This window comes from Mus musculus, chromosome 4 (assembly GCF_000001635.26).
Source record: "Mus musculus strain C57BL/6J chromosome 4, GRCm38.p6 C57BL/6J".
Lineage (NCBI taxonomy): Eukaryota > Metazoa > Chordata > Mammalia > Rodentia > Muridae > Mus > Mus musculus.
The window spans coordinates 116,750,062-116,769,361 of NC_000070.6; the positions used below are offsets into that span (position 1 = coordinate 116,750,062).

The following is a 19,300-nucleotide window of genomic DNA, read 5'->3' on the forward strand; positions in this document are numbered from 1 at the left end:
GACTTTCAGAGGGACTGTTTCCTTCTGGAATCCCAACTCACCAGCCTTGGCCTTAAGGAAGTAGTGTAAAAGAATTTCCTCATTATCCAGGTGTGGAGGCTGAGTCAGGAGGATTGTGTGAAGCTACAATTAGACAAACAGCATCGTGAGATTCAGAGATACGTAACAAGACCCTGCCTAATCAGCTTGTTGCTGGATGTGATGGTGTGCCTGTAATCACACTCTAGAGGTGGACCCTGCCTAATCAGCTTGTTGCTGGATGTGATGGCATGCCTGTAATCACACTCTAGAGGTGGAGGCAGAAGGATCAGGTGTTCGCCTTCATCCTCAGCTGTATAGGCAGTTTGGGGCCAACCTGGGTTGGGTCCCAACTCTTCCCTGCCCACCCCCCAAAACCCCATAAAAATGAAAATAAAAGATATGAGACATTGTATTTCTGGCCAACTCAGTGTGGAACAATTTCAGTCTTGGATGAAATAAATTTATCTTTATTAATGGAGAAAGACAAGTATAAATTTTTTAAAGATTTATTTATTCATTTTTATGTATATGGGTACACTGTAGCTGAACAGGTGGTTGTGAGCCTTCATATGCTTGTTGAGAATTGATTTTTTTAGAACCTCTGCTCACTCCGGCCAACCCCCCTCACACAGTCCCTGCTCACTCTGGCCCAAAGATTTATTTATTATACATAAGTACACTGTAGCTGTCTTCAGACATGCCAGAAGAGGAAGTCAGATCTCATTACAGATGGTTGTGAGCCACCATGTGGTTGCTGGGATTTGAACTCAGGACCTTTGGAAGAGAAGAAGAGCAGTCAGTGCTCTTGCATTTTGAGCCATCTCAGCCCCCCCCCCCTTTTTTTTTTTGAGACTAGATCTCACAGTGTAGCCCAGGCTGGCCATGTACTCATATTTCTGCATCAGCATCCAGAATGCAAGATTTATTTTATCTAAGCTGTTACTAGACATCCTGGTATGTTCTGTGTGTGGAGACCTTGCTGTCACCTACAGCTGCTGCTTTCGCTTTATTTAACTTTGTAGGTGCGACACAGAGCTTCTGGTCAGGTGATGGCTCTCAAGATGAACACGCTGAGCAGTAACCGAGCAAACCTGCTGAAAGAGATGCAGCTCATGAATAGACTCTCCCACCCCAACATCCTCAGGTAATGGGTTTTCCTTCCTTCCTTCCTTCCTTCCTTCCTTCCTTCCTTCCTTCCTTCCTTCCATCCAGGATCAGTAAGAGGCATCACTGGATGCCTGCTGCAGTAGTACTTTATCTCATGGAGTCCATCTTGCTGGGGTTGAGCTAGGCTCTAGGTCTTTTTCTCCCCATTACAACTTAATTTCCTGTAATTAACAATATTTAGTAAGGCAACTTCTCTCAAGTTGCTTTATTCTCATCAGAACATCAGTACTAGCCCATTAGAATAATTGTTTCCTACTGTGATTAGTAATTTGTCAGATAAAAGACTGAGCTCTATGTGGCTATGTAATTTTCTTAATTGCTTTATGAGGACTTGTAATTACATCAGTGAATAACAAGAACAGCAACACTATGGTGTAAGACTGTGAGTACTCACTTAGGAGGCGCAACTTGCCTTTGAGAAGTGTTGTACATATGAAGGGCTTGTGAACCAGGGTAACTCAGTGGGTAAAGGGACCTGACCTAAGCCTGATAACCTGAGTGGGGCCCCCTGGGTTCCACATGGCAGAGGGAGAAAATACAATGTTAGCCCTACTTTCAGCTAGACTGTCACTGACCTCTGTATATGCTTAACATGTCGTCTGTCTCTCCTTTTCCTCTTTGTATGAAATAAATTTAATTAAAAAAATTTAACCCCAATATTCAGGAGTCAGAGACAGGTAGATCTCTGAGTTCGAGACCAGCCTGGTCTACAGAGTGAGTTCCAGGACATCTGGGGCTACACAGAGAAACCCTGTCTCGAAAAACCAAAAAAAAAAAAAAAAAATTACACTGGCTGAAGGAAGCTCAGCAGTTAAGAGCCCTGGCTGCTCTTGCAGAGGTTCCATTCTCACCACCCACAAGGTGGTTTCCAGTTATTAGTAAACTCAAGTTCCAGAGGATTCAACACCCTCTTCTGGTCTCTGTAGACACCAGGCATACATGTGGTGCAAATGCATATACATGTATAAAACACCTGAAATAAAAATACAATCTTTTTAAAAAGGGTTGATATATATGTGTGTATATACACACATACACACACATATACATATACATATATATACATATATATACATATAAAATCAATATCTGAATATTTCTCACTTTAATCATGATATAGTAGGCAACTGTGCTGTGCTTCCAAATGATATTGCACAGGCAATATAAGATGTTTATAATGTTAAAAATGACCGTGCGGGTCTCAAAAATTCTATTGACTCCCAAGATCTGGAGTTACAGGTGAGTCACCATAAACAGGTTATTTAAGAAATTTTTCTCCCCCACATCCCCTCTTTCTTGACAGGGTCCCATGTAGAGTCCACTGGCCTTGAACTCATTACATAGCTGAAACTGGCCTTGAACTCCCATCCTTCTGCTTTGCCATCCAAGTGCTAGAATCACAGGCATGGACCACCATATAGTTGATAGGAGTCTTTTGCCTGCAGGTATGTATGCCAGTGCCTCATAAGCCAAAAGAGACTGTGAAACTGGAATTACAGAATGAGTTTGGAATTGGACCCAGATTTTCTTCAAGAGTGACCAGTGCTCTTAATCACTGAGCCATTTCCTTAGCCCCTTCTTTAAGGGTTTTAAAGAAAGGTTATCCTAGCTGGGCAATGGTGGTAAATGACTTTAATCCCAGCACTTTCAAGGCAGAAGCAGGTGGATCTCTGAGTTTGAGGCCATCCTGGTCTACAGAGCAAGTACCAGGACTGCCAAGACTATACCTGTCTCAAACAAACAAACAAAAAACCCCACAACAACAAAAAAGTAGAAAGTTGGGGGCTGGTGAGATGGCTCAGCGGGTAAGAGCACTGACTGCTCTTCCGAAGGTCATGAGTTCAAATCCCAGCAACCACATGGTGGCTCACAACCACCCATAATGAGATCTGACGCCCTCTTCTGGTGTGTTTGAAGACAGCTACAGTGTATTTATGTATAATAATAAATAAATCTTTTTTAAAAAGTAGAAAGTTAAGTGGTAAAGTGTGCATGAGGATTCTAAAAGAAATAAAGAAATAATAAATTTCTCATGCATTTAGAATAGCAAAGAGATATGAGAAAAAACAAAAACAAAAAAGCCCTGGTCAAAAGCCATTGGGGAATGGAAATTAGGAGGATATGGAATTGGGTTACAGATCTTAAGCACAAGACTTCCTGGCATGAACAACTCTATTCACAAGAAGCCCAAACTATCAATTCCTCCAGGCTCAACAAAATACTTCATTGTTTATTTAACTGATAGCTTAGAACAACTGATATTAAAACCCATCCATCTTACCTATACCTATGTAGAAGAATATACATGCAAGCAAAGTGTGTATCCCTCCCACCTCTGTGCCCTACCCACTTGTTTTCTTGGATTTATTTACCTGCCCTTTGCTGGGATTGCAAGCGTGTGCCACCACATCCTGCTCTCCTTTTCTTTCTAAATGGAAATGTTTGTAGGGAAGATGATGAAAGGGAAAAGTTTAGCATGGAAGTTAGGGTCAAGGAGAGGAGACAGACAAACCTGGAATAGCTCAGCTCACACTCTCCTGCTGGGCATGCAGAGCTCCGGCCAGCCGCAGAGGAACAAGGTGTGCCCAGAGGATAGGGCGCCACCCTCCAGCGGGTCTCACACAGCCACCTTTCCCATACAGACTTCCAAATCACTAACTCGGGCATTTCCTTCCTTCCTTCCTTCCTTCCTTCCTTCCTTCCTTCCTTCCTTCCTTCCTTCCTTCCTTCCTTCCTACCTTCCTTCCTTCCTTCCTTCCTTCCTTCCTTCCTTCGTTTTTTGATTGTTTAATTTTGTTTTGTTTTGTTTTGTTTTGTTTTTGAGTCAGGGTCTCCCTGTGCTGCCCTTGCTATCTTGGAACTCTGTAGACCAAGTAGTCTTAGAAGTCAGAGATCCACCTGCCTCTGCCTCTTCTGGGATTAAAGGTGTGTACCACCACGCCTAGCTCATGACAACTTGTTTTTGTTTTCCTTCTTCTGTTTTTTTTTTTGTTTGTTTTGTTTTGTTTTCAAGACAGGGTTTCTCTGTGTAGCCCTGGCTGTCCTGGTACTCACTCTGTAGACTGGCTGGCTTCAAACTCAGAGATCCCTCTGCCTCTTCCTCCCAAAGGATTCCTCCCAAGTACTGGAATTAAAGACCTGTGCCACTACCACCAGGCTGCCATTCTTCTTGTTTAAAATTTTTTACATGTATTTTATGTATGGCTGCATATGTGAGTATACATGAGACATGCATGTGTGGAGGTCACAGGACAGCTTGCAGGAATTGGCTCTCTCCTTTCACCATGAGTTCTGCAGTGATTGATCCCAGGTCATCGATCTTTGTTGCAAGTACCCTTACATGCAAAGTCATCTTTCTGTACCCTACCTCTGTTTATGAGACAGGATGTTGCTATGTAGCCAGCCTAGCCTCAACTTTGCAATCCTCCTGCCTCAGTCTTCTGCTAAGTTTTTCAGGTGCATGCATTGATCTCACCAAACATACTACTAGTTTTTGTTGTTCTGTTTCAGTACAGCTAATTTAAAGAAGGACTCACTGACGTATTACGTCCTGGTTCCTTTCTGACTACTGGTGTTTGTTCAAAGTTTCTCCAGCTCAAGATGGGCATGGTGGGGATTGCCTGTATTCAAGATGGAGGCAGGAGGATTAAGAGTACGAGTTTAGCTTTGCTGTAAAATAAAATTGTATTTGTTATAATGGAGAATGTGACTTTCACTTACCAATCATTTCCCTGGGTCAGCTGTGAGCAGGTTATCTAGTCTGTTGAGTACAAAGGATGTAGGGACCCGTTGTCTTCCAGTCCCTTTAGGAAGCAGACTATGCACATAAGAAATAGATGGAGCTGAAGTGTAGCTCAGTGGTAGAATGCTTGCCTGGTGCGAATAGGTTGTGGGTTCAATCACTAGCACAGAGGAGAAAGAAGAGGGCAGGGTGGGGGAAGACTAGGAGAGAGATTAGTATCAGCTACTGCCTTGATGATGGTTATTAAAATAGCCATCTTTCCAGTTAGCCAACCTGAAAAAATCCCAGGCATCTTCAGTATCCCTTTGTTCCTTGGCTTGATCCTGAATCTTGAAGACATGTGCGCCTGTTCTTTTGTAGTACTTCATCCCTCTTCACTTTCACCTGCAGTGGAAATTATTTTCCCTCTCCCTTCTGTCTCCATGCATTCTGAGGCATAGCTCCTAACTGAACAGTCTTCCCCCTCTTCCTCTTCTCGTGCTGAGGGTGGAATGTAGGGCTTCTTGCTATATCCACAGATACTGTAGTTTTTTCTTAGAGTTTTTGATGACTCAACATTGATTTTAGACCTGAATCAGAAATCACTTAGACAATCTGATCTGTTTTTCCTGATTTTTCTTTTCTTTTCTTTTCTTTTCTTTTCTTTTCTTTTCTTTTCTTTTCTTTTCTTTTCTTTTCTTTTCTTTTCTTTTCTTTTCCTTTCCTTTCCTTTCCTTTCCCTTTCTTTCTCTCTTTCTTTCTTTCTTTCTTTCTTTCTTTCTTTCTTTCTTTCTTTCTTTCTTTCTTTCTTTCTTTCTTCCTTCCTTCCTTCCTTCCTTCCTTCCTTCCTTCCTTCCTTCCTTTCTTTCTTTCTTTCTTTCTTTCATTCTTCTCTCTCTCTCTAATATATTTAACATCGCTTAAACGTTTCTTAACTGTTCTCTAGGGCATATTATTCAATCTCTGAACTTTGGTTTTAACTGCCAAATGAAGGACTAGGAATATATCAGTGGCATTAAGTCATAATGCCATTGTAATTTTAATTTTTTCAAATCTTTTTTAAAAATTATTTTATATAGTTTATGAATATGGTGAGTACACTGTAGCTGTCTTCAGACACACCAGAAGAGGACATTGAATCCCATTACAGATGATTGTGAGCCACCATATAGTTGCTGGGAATTGAACTCAGGACCTCTGGAAGAGCAGTCAGTGTTCTTAACCGCTGAGCCATCCCTCCAGCCCCTTTTCAAATCTTTTTAATGATGGTTCTTAAATGCTTTAACCTCCCTTGTAGCCTGCCACCCACCAGAGGGAGTGGACAAGAAAGGATACAGGGGAAGTGGACCTATTTAGAAAGGTTCTTTGGAGCAACTCCTTTCTGTGTTGTGTGGAAATTGAAAGTTCAGTTTACAGGTTAGCAGCAGCAGCTTACTCCATTCACAAACACTTCATGGATACAACAGCAGTCCAGTTTGGTAGAGTCAGAATAGCAAACACAAATCAGCAAAGGTATTTTTGTGGCACTACCTAGCAGCAACAGCCAGGTCTCAGCCTTGGCTGGAGTCAGCAGGAGGGACCAGGAGGAATGCCAAGAGAAGTTCTCCGCTATGCCTCTCTCAGGGAGGTGAAGATCAGTGAGACCCACAGCTAGCTCTATAAGCAAGCCAAGTTCCACCTTTGTATGCTCAGGTTAAAGCATCATGTGTCCTTCATGTGTCTTGTCTCAGCACGTGAGTCCGTCTCAGCTGACATCGTGGTGAACCATCAGAAGTTTTTTTGTGAGGTTCTCTCTATGGAGTCCCAACAAGAGGAGCTCAACCATGCAGCGTAAAGTGGACCAATATATGCATATTGTCAGCAAAGAATCCTACCTTCATCTCGTGTCCTTTCATGTGCTTGCTTTAGCAGAACATCCTTTCTCCTGTGTCTGCTTCAGCTAAACATTCCTTCATGAGTCTGCCTTAGTCTTTTACCTGTGTCCACTTTAGTTAAACCTTCCTTCACGTGTTTGTCCCAGCAAAACACCATTCAGTAGACATTCCAAAGAACCCTGAAGTTTCCAGTAGTATTTCAAGTCATACTAAATTAAATGCTGACTCTTAAATGATAAGGCTTGAAAATTTACTGTATTAGAGTGTCTATGTGTGCATGCACAGGTACACATGTTTGTTTCAGAATACTGTTTAAAAACGATGGATTAGCCGGGTGGTGGTGGCGCACGCCTTTAATCCCAGCACTTGGGAGGCAGAGACAGGTGGATTTCTGAGTTCAAGGCCAGGCTGGTCTACAGAGTGAGTTCCAGTACAGCCAGAGCTATACAGAGAAACCCTGTCTCGAAAAACAAAACAAAACAAGACAAAACAAAAAAAGGATTAAAGGAGATCTCTCAGATTTTATCATTATAATCCTGGTATCTAGGTCAGAGAGTCTTCAGAGATGGGCACTCTTAAACATCATGTACAACTAGGCCTAGTGGCTCAGACTAACTTGGAACTTAGAACAATTCCTCCTGCCGCACCCTTCTAAGTGCTGAGATTTCAGATATACACCACTATGTCTGGCTCTTTTAATATTTTGCTGTTGTTATTGAGTGCATTCATGCATTAGAGTTTCTATCACTGTGCTAAAACACCATGACCAAAAGCAACATGGGTTTGTTTCATTTTACAAGTTTGATGTCAAAGTCCATCATTGAGGGCAGTAAGGGCAGCGGAGGCCATGGAGGAATGCTGCTTACTGGTCTGTTCCTCATGGCTTGCTTAGCCTGCTTCCTTACAACAACCACCATCTGCCCAGGGGCAGCATCATCCACAATGAGCTGGGCCCTCCCACATCATCTGTTAATCAAGAAAATACCTCTCAAGCTTGCCTACAGGCCAATCTCATGAAGACACTCTCGCAGTGGAATTCTCTCTTTCTAGATAGGTCTAGGTTTGAGTCAAATTGGTAAAAAACAACTAGTACAGTGTATGTGTGCTTGCATGCATGTCATGAGCAAGAGACAGACAGAGACAGAAACAGACACCCCAAAACCTTTGGGAATGGATTCTCTCTTTCTACTGGGGACGGGAAAGGGGAGGGTCCTAAGGCTCAGATTCAGGCTGTCAGGCTTGGTGGTTAGTGCCTCTTATCAGCTAAGCCATGTTCAAGGCCATCTTTTTGATTTTGGGGGACAAGGTTTTAGTACATAGTCCAGGCTGGCCTTGGACGCACTATTTGGCTTGTTTGCCCCAAATCTTCAAGGTACTCTTACCTCAGTCTCTTGAAAAGAGGCTTGGGCATGGCCAGGAACTCCTGTAATCACAGCACCCTGGAGGTAGGGAAGGAGATCAGTGTAAATTCAAGGCCAGCTTGGGCTACATAGTAGGACCCCCCTCTCAACAGACAAGGCAGGCGTTGTAGTGCAGCCCTGTAAACACTGCCCTGGTGTAACGAAGGTGTGAAGATTAGGAATTCAGAGCCATCTTTAGCTTAGTGAGTTTGAGGCCAGTCTGGGCACATAGTGAGTTCCATGACAGCCTGCACTATAGGGTGTGTAACCATGGGCTTTCCCACCTGGCCTCTTTGTTCTCAAAATAATGACTCTGAGACTTAATATTTCATGAATAAATGCCTAGGCCACAAGCTTTGGCTCATTTCTGCTAGCTCATAACTTAAGTACCCATTTATTCTATTCTAAGCCGTGCCACATGGCTGGCTACCTCCCGTCAGCTTTTCTGGAGCCTACTTTCTAGAATCTTATCTCTCTTTGTCAGATGTCCCACCACCTAATTCTGCTGCAGTTCATTGTTCATAGGCTTCTTATGATAGGCGATGCTTCCACATAGTATATAAGGATCCTCTCTACAAGAATGAGATGTTGTCACAAACCAACCACACAACACAATAAGAAGGGTAGTAATACAGCAGGATGTCCCGGGATGACTTCTGAGCACGGGCATAGACGCTAAGTTGTCCAATGGAACCCAAGGGTTATGAGTTTCAGGAGAAATACTGGGTTGCCGAATGAGGTGTAAGGAATAAGATACACGTTTCTTGATGTTTTGGCAAGGTGGAAAAACATATTCCAAAGGATTTCATGAATTTTTTTTCAGTGACTTTAAGAAGAAGAACTAATGGTGGGTATAAAATAAACAAAAAATTTAAAAGGCAAAAATTATAAGAGAAACTAAATTTTGGGGCTGGCGAGATGGCTCAGTGGGCAAGAACACTGACTGCTCTTCCAGAGGCCCTGAGTTCAAATCCCAGCAACCACATGGTGGCTCACAACCACCCTTTAATGAGATCTGACACCCTCTTCTGGTGTGTCTGAAGCAGCTACCGTGTACTTATGTATAATAATAAATTTTTTAAAAAGAAACTAAATTTAATTACATGATGTCTGATCTAATAATGATTGCAGTCAATTATAGTGTAAACACTAATTCTCAAAATTTCCCTCTCTAAATATTGATGTTGCCTAAGTTTGTTTTCTAATAATATCAGAAGGGAAGTAGTTTGAGTGCCATATCCTAAGCTTTTAGCCTTTGAAGTTGGTTGATAATATCAGCAGTAGCTGTGGCTGGAGAGATGGCTCAGCAATTAAGAGCACTTGCTGTTTTTGCAGAGGACTCAGATTCAGTCCCCTGTACCCACCCGGCTGCTCACAGCCATCCACAGCTCTGGTTTCAAGGAGTCTGATGCCTTTTTTGACCTTTTTAGGCACAACACACACATGATGTGCATATGTAAGTAAGTGCAGGCAAAGTATTATACACAAAATTCAATGAATAAATCTAAAAAATAAATAAAGATCTGTAGTAGCAGTATATAAGCTAGGTTCATAAAGGTAAACAGGAGATGGGTAAAGGTCAGGTGAAGTTGCTTATGCCTGGAATCTGTGTACTCTGTGCAGGCTAAGGCAGGTGGATCTCTGATTTGAGGCCAGCCTAGGGGACTATGGTATCTTACTGAGCAAGATCTTAGAGGGAACAGATTTTAGGAATGGGAGATCAGGAGACATAAAATTGCAGTTAGATAAACAAATCTGGAATTTAGAGGAGAGGTTCAGAAACTGTACAAATAGTGTAGCCTCTGTAATCTCCATTTTCTGATCTCTGAAGCAGGGAGCAGTAATAATACTGTTTGTTATCCTAGGTTGATGGTAGGATTAAGTGAAGTACATAAACCATTTGAGGGGACACTAAGGACCACTCAGTGGTTAAAAGCACTCATTACTCTTGCCGAGGATGAGGTTTGGTTCTCAGCGTCCACATGATGGCACACAACTGTCTCTAACTTCGTTCCAGATGATCCAACCCTTCTGGCCTTCTCAGACACTGTATGTAGGTGGTACACAAACATATAGACAGACCAAATACCCATACACATAAAATAAAAATTTAGGCCGGGCCTGGTGATGCACTCCATAGGAAGGGCCAGGCAGATCCTGGAGTTTGAGGCCAGCCTGGTTTCAAGACTGCCAGGTATACATAGAGAAACCCTGTCTTTGAAACCCCCCCCCCCCAAAAAAAAAAAAACCCACCTTTACAAAAGAAAAGAATTTGAGTAGTAAGGCTGACAAGATGGCCCAGTGGATAAAGGTGCTTGCTGCTAAGCTCACTGATCTGAGTCATGTCCCTGGAATACACATACATGGAGGGAGCAGAGAAGACTCCCAATAATTGTCCTCTGACTTCTACATGCCCCTCCCATCAATCAACAAATGTAAGTTATCAACAAAAAGGAGTTTGAGGTGAGCTGTGAGCATGGCTCAGTGGACAGACTGTTTAACATTCAAACGGCTGTGGGTTAGATCCGCAGCACTACACAAGCCGGGCAGGGAGTGGAGACAGAGTGAGGGATCCACTGTCTTTCTCAGCTATGTAGTGATTCCAGGCTAGCCCAGGCTGGTGTCCTGAACTGGTCAAAATCCTCATCTTTCCTTTGAATCACTTGAAGAAATGACCATGCTTGTTTCTATAATTCTATTCCTTTAGCCCCTGAATGGTACATAATGTATATGTAACAAGTAGTGAAGAAAAATGTGCCCGACAGGCAAACAACTCAGCCATTTGCTAGTTTGTGCCTTTGTTTAAGCCACCTGTTTCCTTACCTGTAAAATGGCAATAACATCATTTAATACCTGTTATTATTTTTATAAGAGTTAAATGGGGTAATCTCTATGAAGTTTGTGTTTGACATTTTTAAACAATTTTTTGACATAGAGTCTTGCTTTGTAGCCCATGCTAGGTGTGAAGTTGAAACGCTCCTGAATATTATTGTAATAGGCTTGGACCCCCATGCTTTGTGCTTGACTTAACCTTACATGCTCAACAATGCTCTACATCAGCATTGGTTTTGTCTGACTTGCTTGAAGATGGGGTCAGCATGTTGATTTCTATAGCCCTTTTCTTTGTCTGGCTCCAATGATGAAAAAATAATAGTTCTGGGGTACAAGTCAATAGCTGGTTTGAACCCTGGAACCACAAGAAAGGGACCTGTTACATGCAGACTAGATTGAAGTTTTCTTTTTCTGTATAATTTTCTATTTTGCTGCCTGTATTTTTGTGGTACTCTATTCATCCATTCATTTATTTTTGAGGCATTGTCTTCCAGTGAGAGAATCTGTCTCAAAGGAATGGATAGCATGTGGATGACCCCTGAGGCTATCCTCTGACCTCCATGTGCACGTTCACATGCTGTCACCCAGGCATATATGTGCTCACATATGCACATGTGTATACACATGAATACATACATGCATATATAGGCAAATCCTGGACTGAGAGGGTTAAGAGTGGTGGCAGACATCTGTAATCCCAGTATTTGAGATGGGAGGGGAGGAACATCGAGCGTGCGAGGTCAGTGTGAGCCCACACTACCCCTGTGGTGATGAACGGGAAATAACCTTGACTGAGCCAGCTCTGCTGAGTATCAGCTGTGTGAGGTTCGGCTGAGTTTTCCTTATGAATACTCATGTCTAGGACCTTGCACAACCAGTTTTCTATGCTGTACTATATCCAGAGCACATCTGACCTGTGTAGTAAGTATAGTAAACCTTTACCCAAGGATGTTACAGCCTTTTATAGATCTAGAGTCAGTGGAGACTAGAGATCTGGGTCATTATCTTCTACTACTTCCTCTCCCTTTTTTTTTTTTTTTTTTTTAAAGACACGGTTTCTTTATGTAGCCCTGGCTGTAGACCAGGCTGGCCCTGAACTCAGAGATCTGCCTGTTCTGCTGGAATTAAAAATATGGCCTGGAGGGATGCCTCAGTAGTTAAGAGTATATGATGCTTTTCCAGAGGACCAGAGCCCAGTTCTCAGTACCGTCTTGAAGGTTTACAGCTATAATTCTAGTCCCAGGGCACCAGATGCCTTCTTCTGGCTATTAAGGACATCAGACATCCATGCAGTTCACAGCATATATGATACACAAACATGGTGTAGGCAAAACATCTATCTATCTATCTATCTATCTATCTATCTATAGAGCACAAGTAATTTGTTTTGTTTTGTTTTGTTTTGTTTTGTTTTGTTTTCCAGACAGGGTTTCTCTGTATATCCTGGCTGTCCTGGAACTCACTTTGTAGACCAGGCTAGCCTCAAACTCAGAAATCCGCCTGCCTCTGCCTCCCAAGTGCTGGGATTAAAGGTGTGCGCCACCACTGCCCGGCAGAGCATAAGTAATTTGCTCTGTTTAATTTTTCAAAATAGTGGAGAGATGGCTCAGTGGTTAAGAGCACTGGCTGCTCTTCCATAGGTCCTGAGTTCAATTCCCAGCAACCACATGGTGGCTCACAACTGTCTGCAACTTCAGTTCTAGGGAATCTGTCACCCTGAAACACTAATGTACATAATATAAAATAAATGATAAAAAATTTCAAAATAGCATGGCAGGTTGAGTCTTTTCCATTTTGTATCTTTTTTTGTTTGTTTGTTTAAATTCCTTATTTATTCCTTGACAGTACCTGTATATGATAATGTTTTAGCCTAGGCTGGCCTTGAATGTCATAATCCTGCTGCTTTTGCCTCTGGAATATTGAGATTATAGGCAAGCAGCACCATGCCTAGCGTGCAGTTTCAATTCTATCTGTAACATTCATTTCATTCCCTTTACCTTACAGCATTTATAGTTTCTAGGGACTTGAGTTTTGCTATCTCTTGGGAGCAATAGTCATCTACCACAGTGTCTCATTAGGAAAACATTTTTGAGCGTGTTCCCTTGTGCCACTACTAACTCATAATTAAATATTAATAAAGCTTGGGCTGAGAGGAGACTGGGTTACTGAGAGTGCTTACCGCTCCTGTAGAGGACCTGGCTATGGTTTCCAGCACACACATGGAAGCTCACAGTTGTCTCTAACTGGAGTTCCAGAGATCCAATTCTTTGTCCACAAGCTCTTGCATGCATATGGTGCACACACATAACATGCAGGTACACACACACACACATATACACACATACTTGTAAAGTTAAATTTCTCTTTTTATATAAAAGTTCTAATTTCCTTTCTATATCCTAACTGATGATCTTGGTCACTTTCCCCAGTGGAGGGTTACAGGGCCTAGGAAAGTTCTTGTCTCAGAATAAGAATTTTGAATTTTGCCGGGTGTGGTGGCACACGCCTTTAATCCCAGCACTCGGGAGGCAGAGGCAGGTGGATTTCTGAGTTCGAGGCCAGCCTGGTCTACAAAGTGAGTTCCAGCACAGCCAAGACTATACACAGAGAAACCCTGTCTCGAAAAACCAAAAAAAAAAAAAAAAAAAGAATCTTGAATTTTAGCCTGGCAGTGGTGGTACTTGGATGGCAGAGGCAGGCAGAGCCTGGATATTAGAGTGAGTAGCAGGGCCACACAGAGAAAACTCTGTCTTGAAAAACAACAACAAAAAAAATCCAACAAAACAAAGAAGGGATTTTAAATTTTAATTAAATTTAGTAATTACTTACTAAACACTAACAGTGAAGTAGGCTACCAGTTTAGGTGGGCTTAATTACTGTAGTAAAGAAGATCTCCTAGCCTTATGTGTGGTGGTGTGGTGAGGGGAGGTGGAGGTAGAGGTACTCTTTTTCTGCCAGGACAGAACCTCGAATGCCTCCACTGGATCTTCTGTATCTGCTGATGGATAAAGAAAGTTTAGTGGGTGATGTCGAGGTGTTCTGGGATAGGCCTAGGCGTGGCACCCTCTGCCCACATACCATGGTGATGACCAGCTGGGATCAAAACTGGGAAATGGCTGCAGCAGAAGGAAAGGTGAAGCAATCTTATGACCTTGACAGTCTTCCACATACAGGACCCCTGACCTGGCCCACCTCGTAGCGTAGTAAAAGAGCAGCTAGACACAATTAGACATGAGGTAGGAGGTGGTGGGGCCTTCTGAGTTCTTCAGTAGAAGCTCCAAAATAGTCTTGTGTGTGTGAAGAGAAAGGGTAATCTTCATGAAAACATCAGAGAGATGGTTGAAATTACAGCTGTGAATAGATTCTACGAGAGCCAGCTTGGAAAGGCAATTTTAGAGTGTGTGTGTGTGTGTGTGTGTGTGTGTGTGTGTGTGTGTGTAAGGGAATACTGTGGTTGAAACTAGAACCTTGAACATAATAAGCAATCTGCAGTCCCCAGCCTTCCTTTTTTTAAGATTTATTTTTATTTATTTATTTTTTTGTGTGTATGAATGTTTTATTTACATGTGTCTGTGCACCATGTTCCTACACAGAGGCCAGAAAATGTAGATGGTCGTATATGTGCTGGGAAATGAACTGAGGTCCTCTCAAGGGCAGCTTGTGCTCTCAAGTGCAGAGCCATCTCTCCAGCTCCAACAGTTCTCCCATTTTTTTATTTTTTATTTTATTTTTATTTTGGGGGGGTTTCGAGACAGGGTTTCTCTGTATAGCCCTGTCTGTCCTGGAACTCACTTTGTAGACGAGGCTGGCCTCAGAAATCTGCCTGCCTCTGCCTCCCGAGTGCTGGGATTAAAGACGTGGGCCACCACGCCCGGCTTTATTTTTTTATTTTGAAACCTAATCTCAATAAGTTGTCTAGGATGGCCTTGAAATAACCCTGTTCAGGTAGACCTTGCATTTGCAATCCGCTTGCCCATCTTTCTAAGCAGCTGGAGCTACAGGTCTGTCCCACGAGGTTCAACCAATGTGAGGAACTTAGCGACATAATATGTGGCCTCACTGTAGCCCAGCAGATGCCATGTTTGCTATATTAACACTACTTGTAGATTTTTGTTGTTCTTCTTGCTTTTGTTTTTTTTTTTTTTTTGAGACAGAGTCTCTCTATGTATCGCTGACTGTCTTGGAGCTTGATCTGTAGATCAGACTAGCCTCAAATTCAATAGATTTACCTACCTTAGAGTGATGGGATAAAGCAACTGTACTGCCACACCTGGCTTGTTTGGAGATGTCCTTAACTAAATTTTAAAGGATTGGTAGAATTTTTGAAAAGTAGGTTCCAAAAATACTTCTTCAAGCAACAGTGTAAACGTATGAGAACTTAGACCCTAAGCAGGAGTGGCAAGTTATATAACTACAATAAAGAATGATGTTAGATGTGATAGGAGATAAGGAGGGCTGGACCAGAACGTTCAGACCTTTTGCAGTTTTTGTGTTTATTATTTTTCATTTTTAGGTCTTTGGGGACAGAATCTCATGTTGTCCCAGCTGGCCTCGGCCTTTCAGTGGACCTGAGAATACCTTAGAACTGTTGTCTTCTGAGTCCCGCTCCCACAGGCTGAGGCTGTACCTTTGTGCCACCATGCCCTGCTCTCAGTACTGAGTAACACGTTGAGGAATTTAGTCCGCAATCAGGGCTGTAAAACTTTCAGTAACCAGGAGCTCAGGAAGGAAAGGGGTTGGGTTTTGTTCCTTTAAATTATTTATTTTAATCTTTTTTTATATGTATATGCATTTTACCAGCATGTGCATATGTGTGTGTACCAAGTGAATGTCTGGTTCCCACAGAGGTCACAAGAAGGTATTAGACCTCTTGGAACTGGGAGTTACAGATGGTTGTAAGCCACCATGTGGGTGCCAGGAACCAAAGGAACCAGTGCTCGTAATTTTTTAAAGTTTAAAAAAATTTTTTATTTTATGTATATGAGTGTTTTGCCTGCTTATATGTAAATGTGCTACATGTATGCAGTGTCCATAGAGGTCAGAAAAGGATGTTGGGTTCCTAATAACTGGAATATAGATAATTGTGGTTCTGAGAACTGGTCTTCTAGACGAGCAGTTATTGGTCTTAACCACTGAGCCATCCATCACTCCAGCCCCAATAAGAAGTCTTTAAAAGAATTAAGGCGGAGAGCGATGGGAGGAGACCTGATGTTGACCTCTGATCTCTTACTGTGCACACATAGAATACTGTATCTGTACTCGCGCACACACACACACACACACACACACACACACACACCAGCACATTTGGAATAGTGTACCTATGTACACACACAAAAACACACATACACACCAAAAATAAATAAATAAAAATAAAACAAGATCCCAATTTTCTTCTTGATATGAATCAGTATATAATATAAAACTGAAAATAACAAATTTGAGCCCTCACTAGCTTTTAAGCACTTGCCTAAGAACGCACTTCCAAGGCCTGGAATGGTGGTGCATTCCTTTAACCTCCAGCACTTGGGAGGCAGAGGCAGGCGGATTTCTGAGTTTAAGTCCAGCCTGGTCTACATAGTAAGTTCCAGGACAGCCAAGGCTGCACAGAAAAACCCTGTCTTGAAAGAAAGAAAGAGAGAGAAAGAGAAAGAGAGAGAGAAAAAAAGGAAGAAAGGAAGGAAGAAAGGAAAGAAAAGGGAAAAAAGAAAGAAAAGAAAAGAGCACAGCTTCATTCTGAGTCACTTAAGTAAATGCTGGCTCTCATGATTGAGGAGGGAGTGGGCAATCATTCAGAAGCTAGGTGCAGTAGCACAGGAGGAGCACGTGTTCAAGGCCACCCACACATACATTGTAAATTCAAGCCCATCCACCCTGTGCTACAGAAAACAACACAACAGCAGACGCACAAAACAAAATAAACTAAAACAAAGAAAGGGAGGAAGAGAGGCTCAGAATGAATCAGGAAGAGTGTGGTTTTATTTAAGTGCCTCCTGTTTTGAGACTGGGTTTCACTGTGTAGCCCACACTGACCTTGGACTTACAGTCCTGCTGCTGCAGCCAAAGTGCTGGAACTGCAAGTTCATGCCACCATATCTAGATGGCTTTTCAGGTTTTAATGTGGAAATGAACTTGTGCATAGAGCAGGCTGGCCTTAGAGTTCGATGACTCAAAGCCTTTACGTTTTGTAGGCTGGTACTATAAAGATACACCACCACACACAATTTATGTTTATGCTAGGCAAGACCTCTACCCATCAAACTATGCTCCCAGCCCAATGACACCACTTTGAGTGTATCAGTGCTAGTCGGCTGTGTAAGGAATGAGGTCAGGTAGAAAAGCAATGCTCCTAATTGTGATATAATGATGCCAAAGCAGGGTGGGAAAGAAAGCAGGTAGAAGACTGTCATATGATGTCTGTGCCTGTGGTTGTGTTCTGTGAGTGATAGGATGTTATTGCCTGACTTCTTTATAAATACTAATTAAATAAATCAAATACATCTTGGCTTCCCAGCCTAGTGCCTGCCTGGAAATATTCCTCCTTTCTTTTCTTTATGCCTTTGGAGACAAGGTCTCAGTACATAGTGGCAGTAAAATGCTGTTTTATAATCAAGCTCACTGATTGGGTGGTTATGACCTCTCACTCAGTAACTGCTTACACAGAACACTGTGTGTGACCCACACTGTCCATGGGAGCGTAGGAGCTAGGAGCTGGACTCTTTTAAAGAGGTATTTATTAGTAGTATTAATACTGTGTATGGAAGCCAGAGGACAGCTTTGTGGATTTGGCTCTCTCCTCCCTTTGTGTGGGTTCCAAGGATGGCACTCAGGTCATCAGGCCTCGAAGTAGGCTGTTTACCTGTTGTCATCGCCCAAGCTCAAGATCTGCACTTCTTTTTATTTTTTAATTAAAAAAAAAAAGTTTTCAATGTTTTTTTTGTTTGTTTGTTTGGTTGGTTGGTTTGTTTTGTTTTCGAGACAGGGTTTCTCTGTGTAGCCGAACTCAGAAATCCACCTGTCTCTGCCTACCAAATGCTGGGATTAAAGGTGTGCACCACCACCACCCGGCTTCAATGCTTATTTTTATTTTATGTGCATTGCTGTTTTGCTTGCATATACATCTGTTATGAGGATGTCGGATCCCCTGGAACTGGAATTAAAGACTGGTGTAAGCTGCCGTGTGGGTGCTGGAATTTGAGCCCTGGGTCCTCTGGAAGAACAGCTAGTGCTCTTAAGCACTGAGCCACCTCTCCAGCCAGCCCTGCTTTTAATGTTTTTAAACATTTATTTATTTACTTGCTCTGTGTGTGTGTGATAAGGAGATCAGAGGATAACCTGCAGGAGTCTGTTCTTTTTTTCCACAGTATTGGTCTTGGAGATAGAACTCAAGTTGTTCAGCCTAGTGGCAGACGCTTTTACCTGCTGGGGTGCCACACCAGTTCACACTGTACTCTCTTAATATTCCAAGTGGGGGAATCAGTTATGCCATAGAATAACTATACTTTCTAGTTCATATTATGATTGTTTCCTCTTCACAGTGGCTATAGGAGTTAGGCAATCGTAATTACTTCTGTTTTGGGTGTGAAAACACACACCCAGTTGTAGTCTGACTTCAGACTCAGATGGTCTCCGTTGATGCGAACCAGCAGTTACTCAAAGCAGAGGGAACATGCAGACCGGCAGCACGGGAAGAAGGAAGAGCTGTTCTGCTAATAGCCTAGGTCAGCCATGGCATCCTTTGCAGAGATGATGACATTTTAGTTGATCTTGGAAGGGGATTTTTCACAGTTCTATTACTCTGAAGAGATAACATAACCAAGGCAACTCTCATAAGAAAAGACAGTTAATTCCAGGGCCTGCTTACGGTTCCAGAGGCTTAGTCCATTATCATGTTGGGGAACATGGTGCTGGAGCAGTAGCCGAGAGCTAGTTTTCTCCTGATCTGCAGGCGGGGAGAGAGAGAGAGAGAGAGAGAGAGAGAGAGAGAGAGAGAGAGAAGGAAGAAGAAGGAGGAGGAGAAGGAGGAGAAGAAGGAGAAGAAGAAGAGGAGGAGGGAAGGGGAGGGAAGGGGAGAGGAGAAGAGAGATGGGCTTTTGAAACCTCAAAGCCCACTTCTTGTGACATTCTTCTTCCAACAAGGCCACACCTTCTAATCTTTCTCAAATGCCCCACACCCTGATGACTAAGCATTCAAATATACAAGCCTCTGAGGGCTATTATTATTCAAACCACTAAAAGTATGTCCAAGCCATCTCAGCAAGGGCACTTAAAACTATTAATAAATT

At 42.5% G+C, this 19,300-nt stretch overlaps 1 protein-coding gene across 3 annotated transcripts in view; it reads left to right on the forward strand.

The window, feature by feature from the left end:
• Window positions 1–19,300, forward strand: part of Tesk2 (testis-specific kinase 2) — an 83,340-nt gene that overhangs the window by 29,153 nt on the left and 34,887 nt on the right. For 2 of the 3 annotated variants that reach the window (XM_030253443.1, NM_146151.4), the window contains one exon: window positions 1,044–1,165. In XM_030253443.1, the coding sequence (XP_030109303.1) occupies window positions 1,044–1,165 (122 nt within the window). Of the gene's footprint in view, window positions 1–1,043; window positions 1,166–19,300 lie in introns of those variants that run through there. The other variant, XM_006503008.4, reaches the window with a different exon arrangement.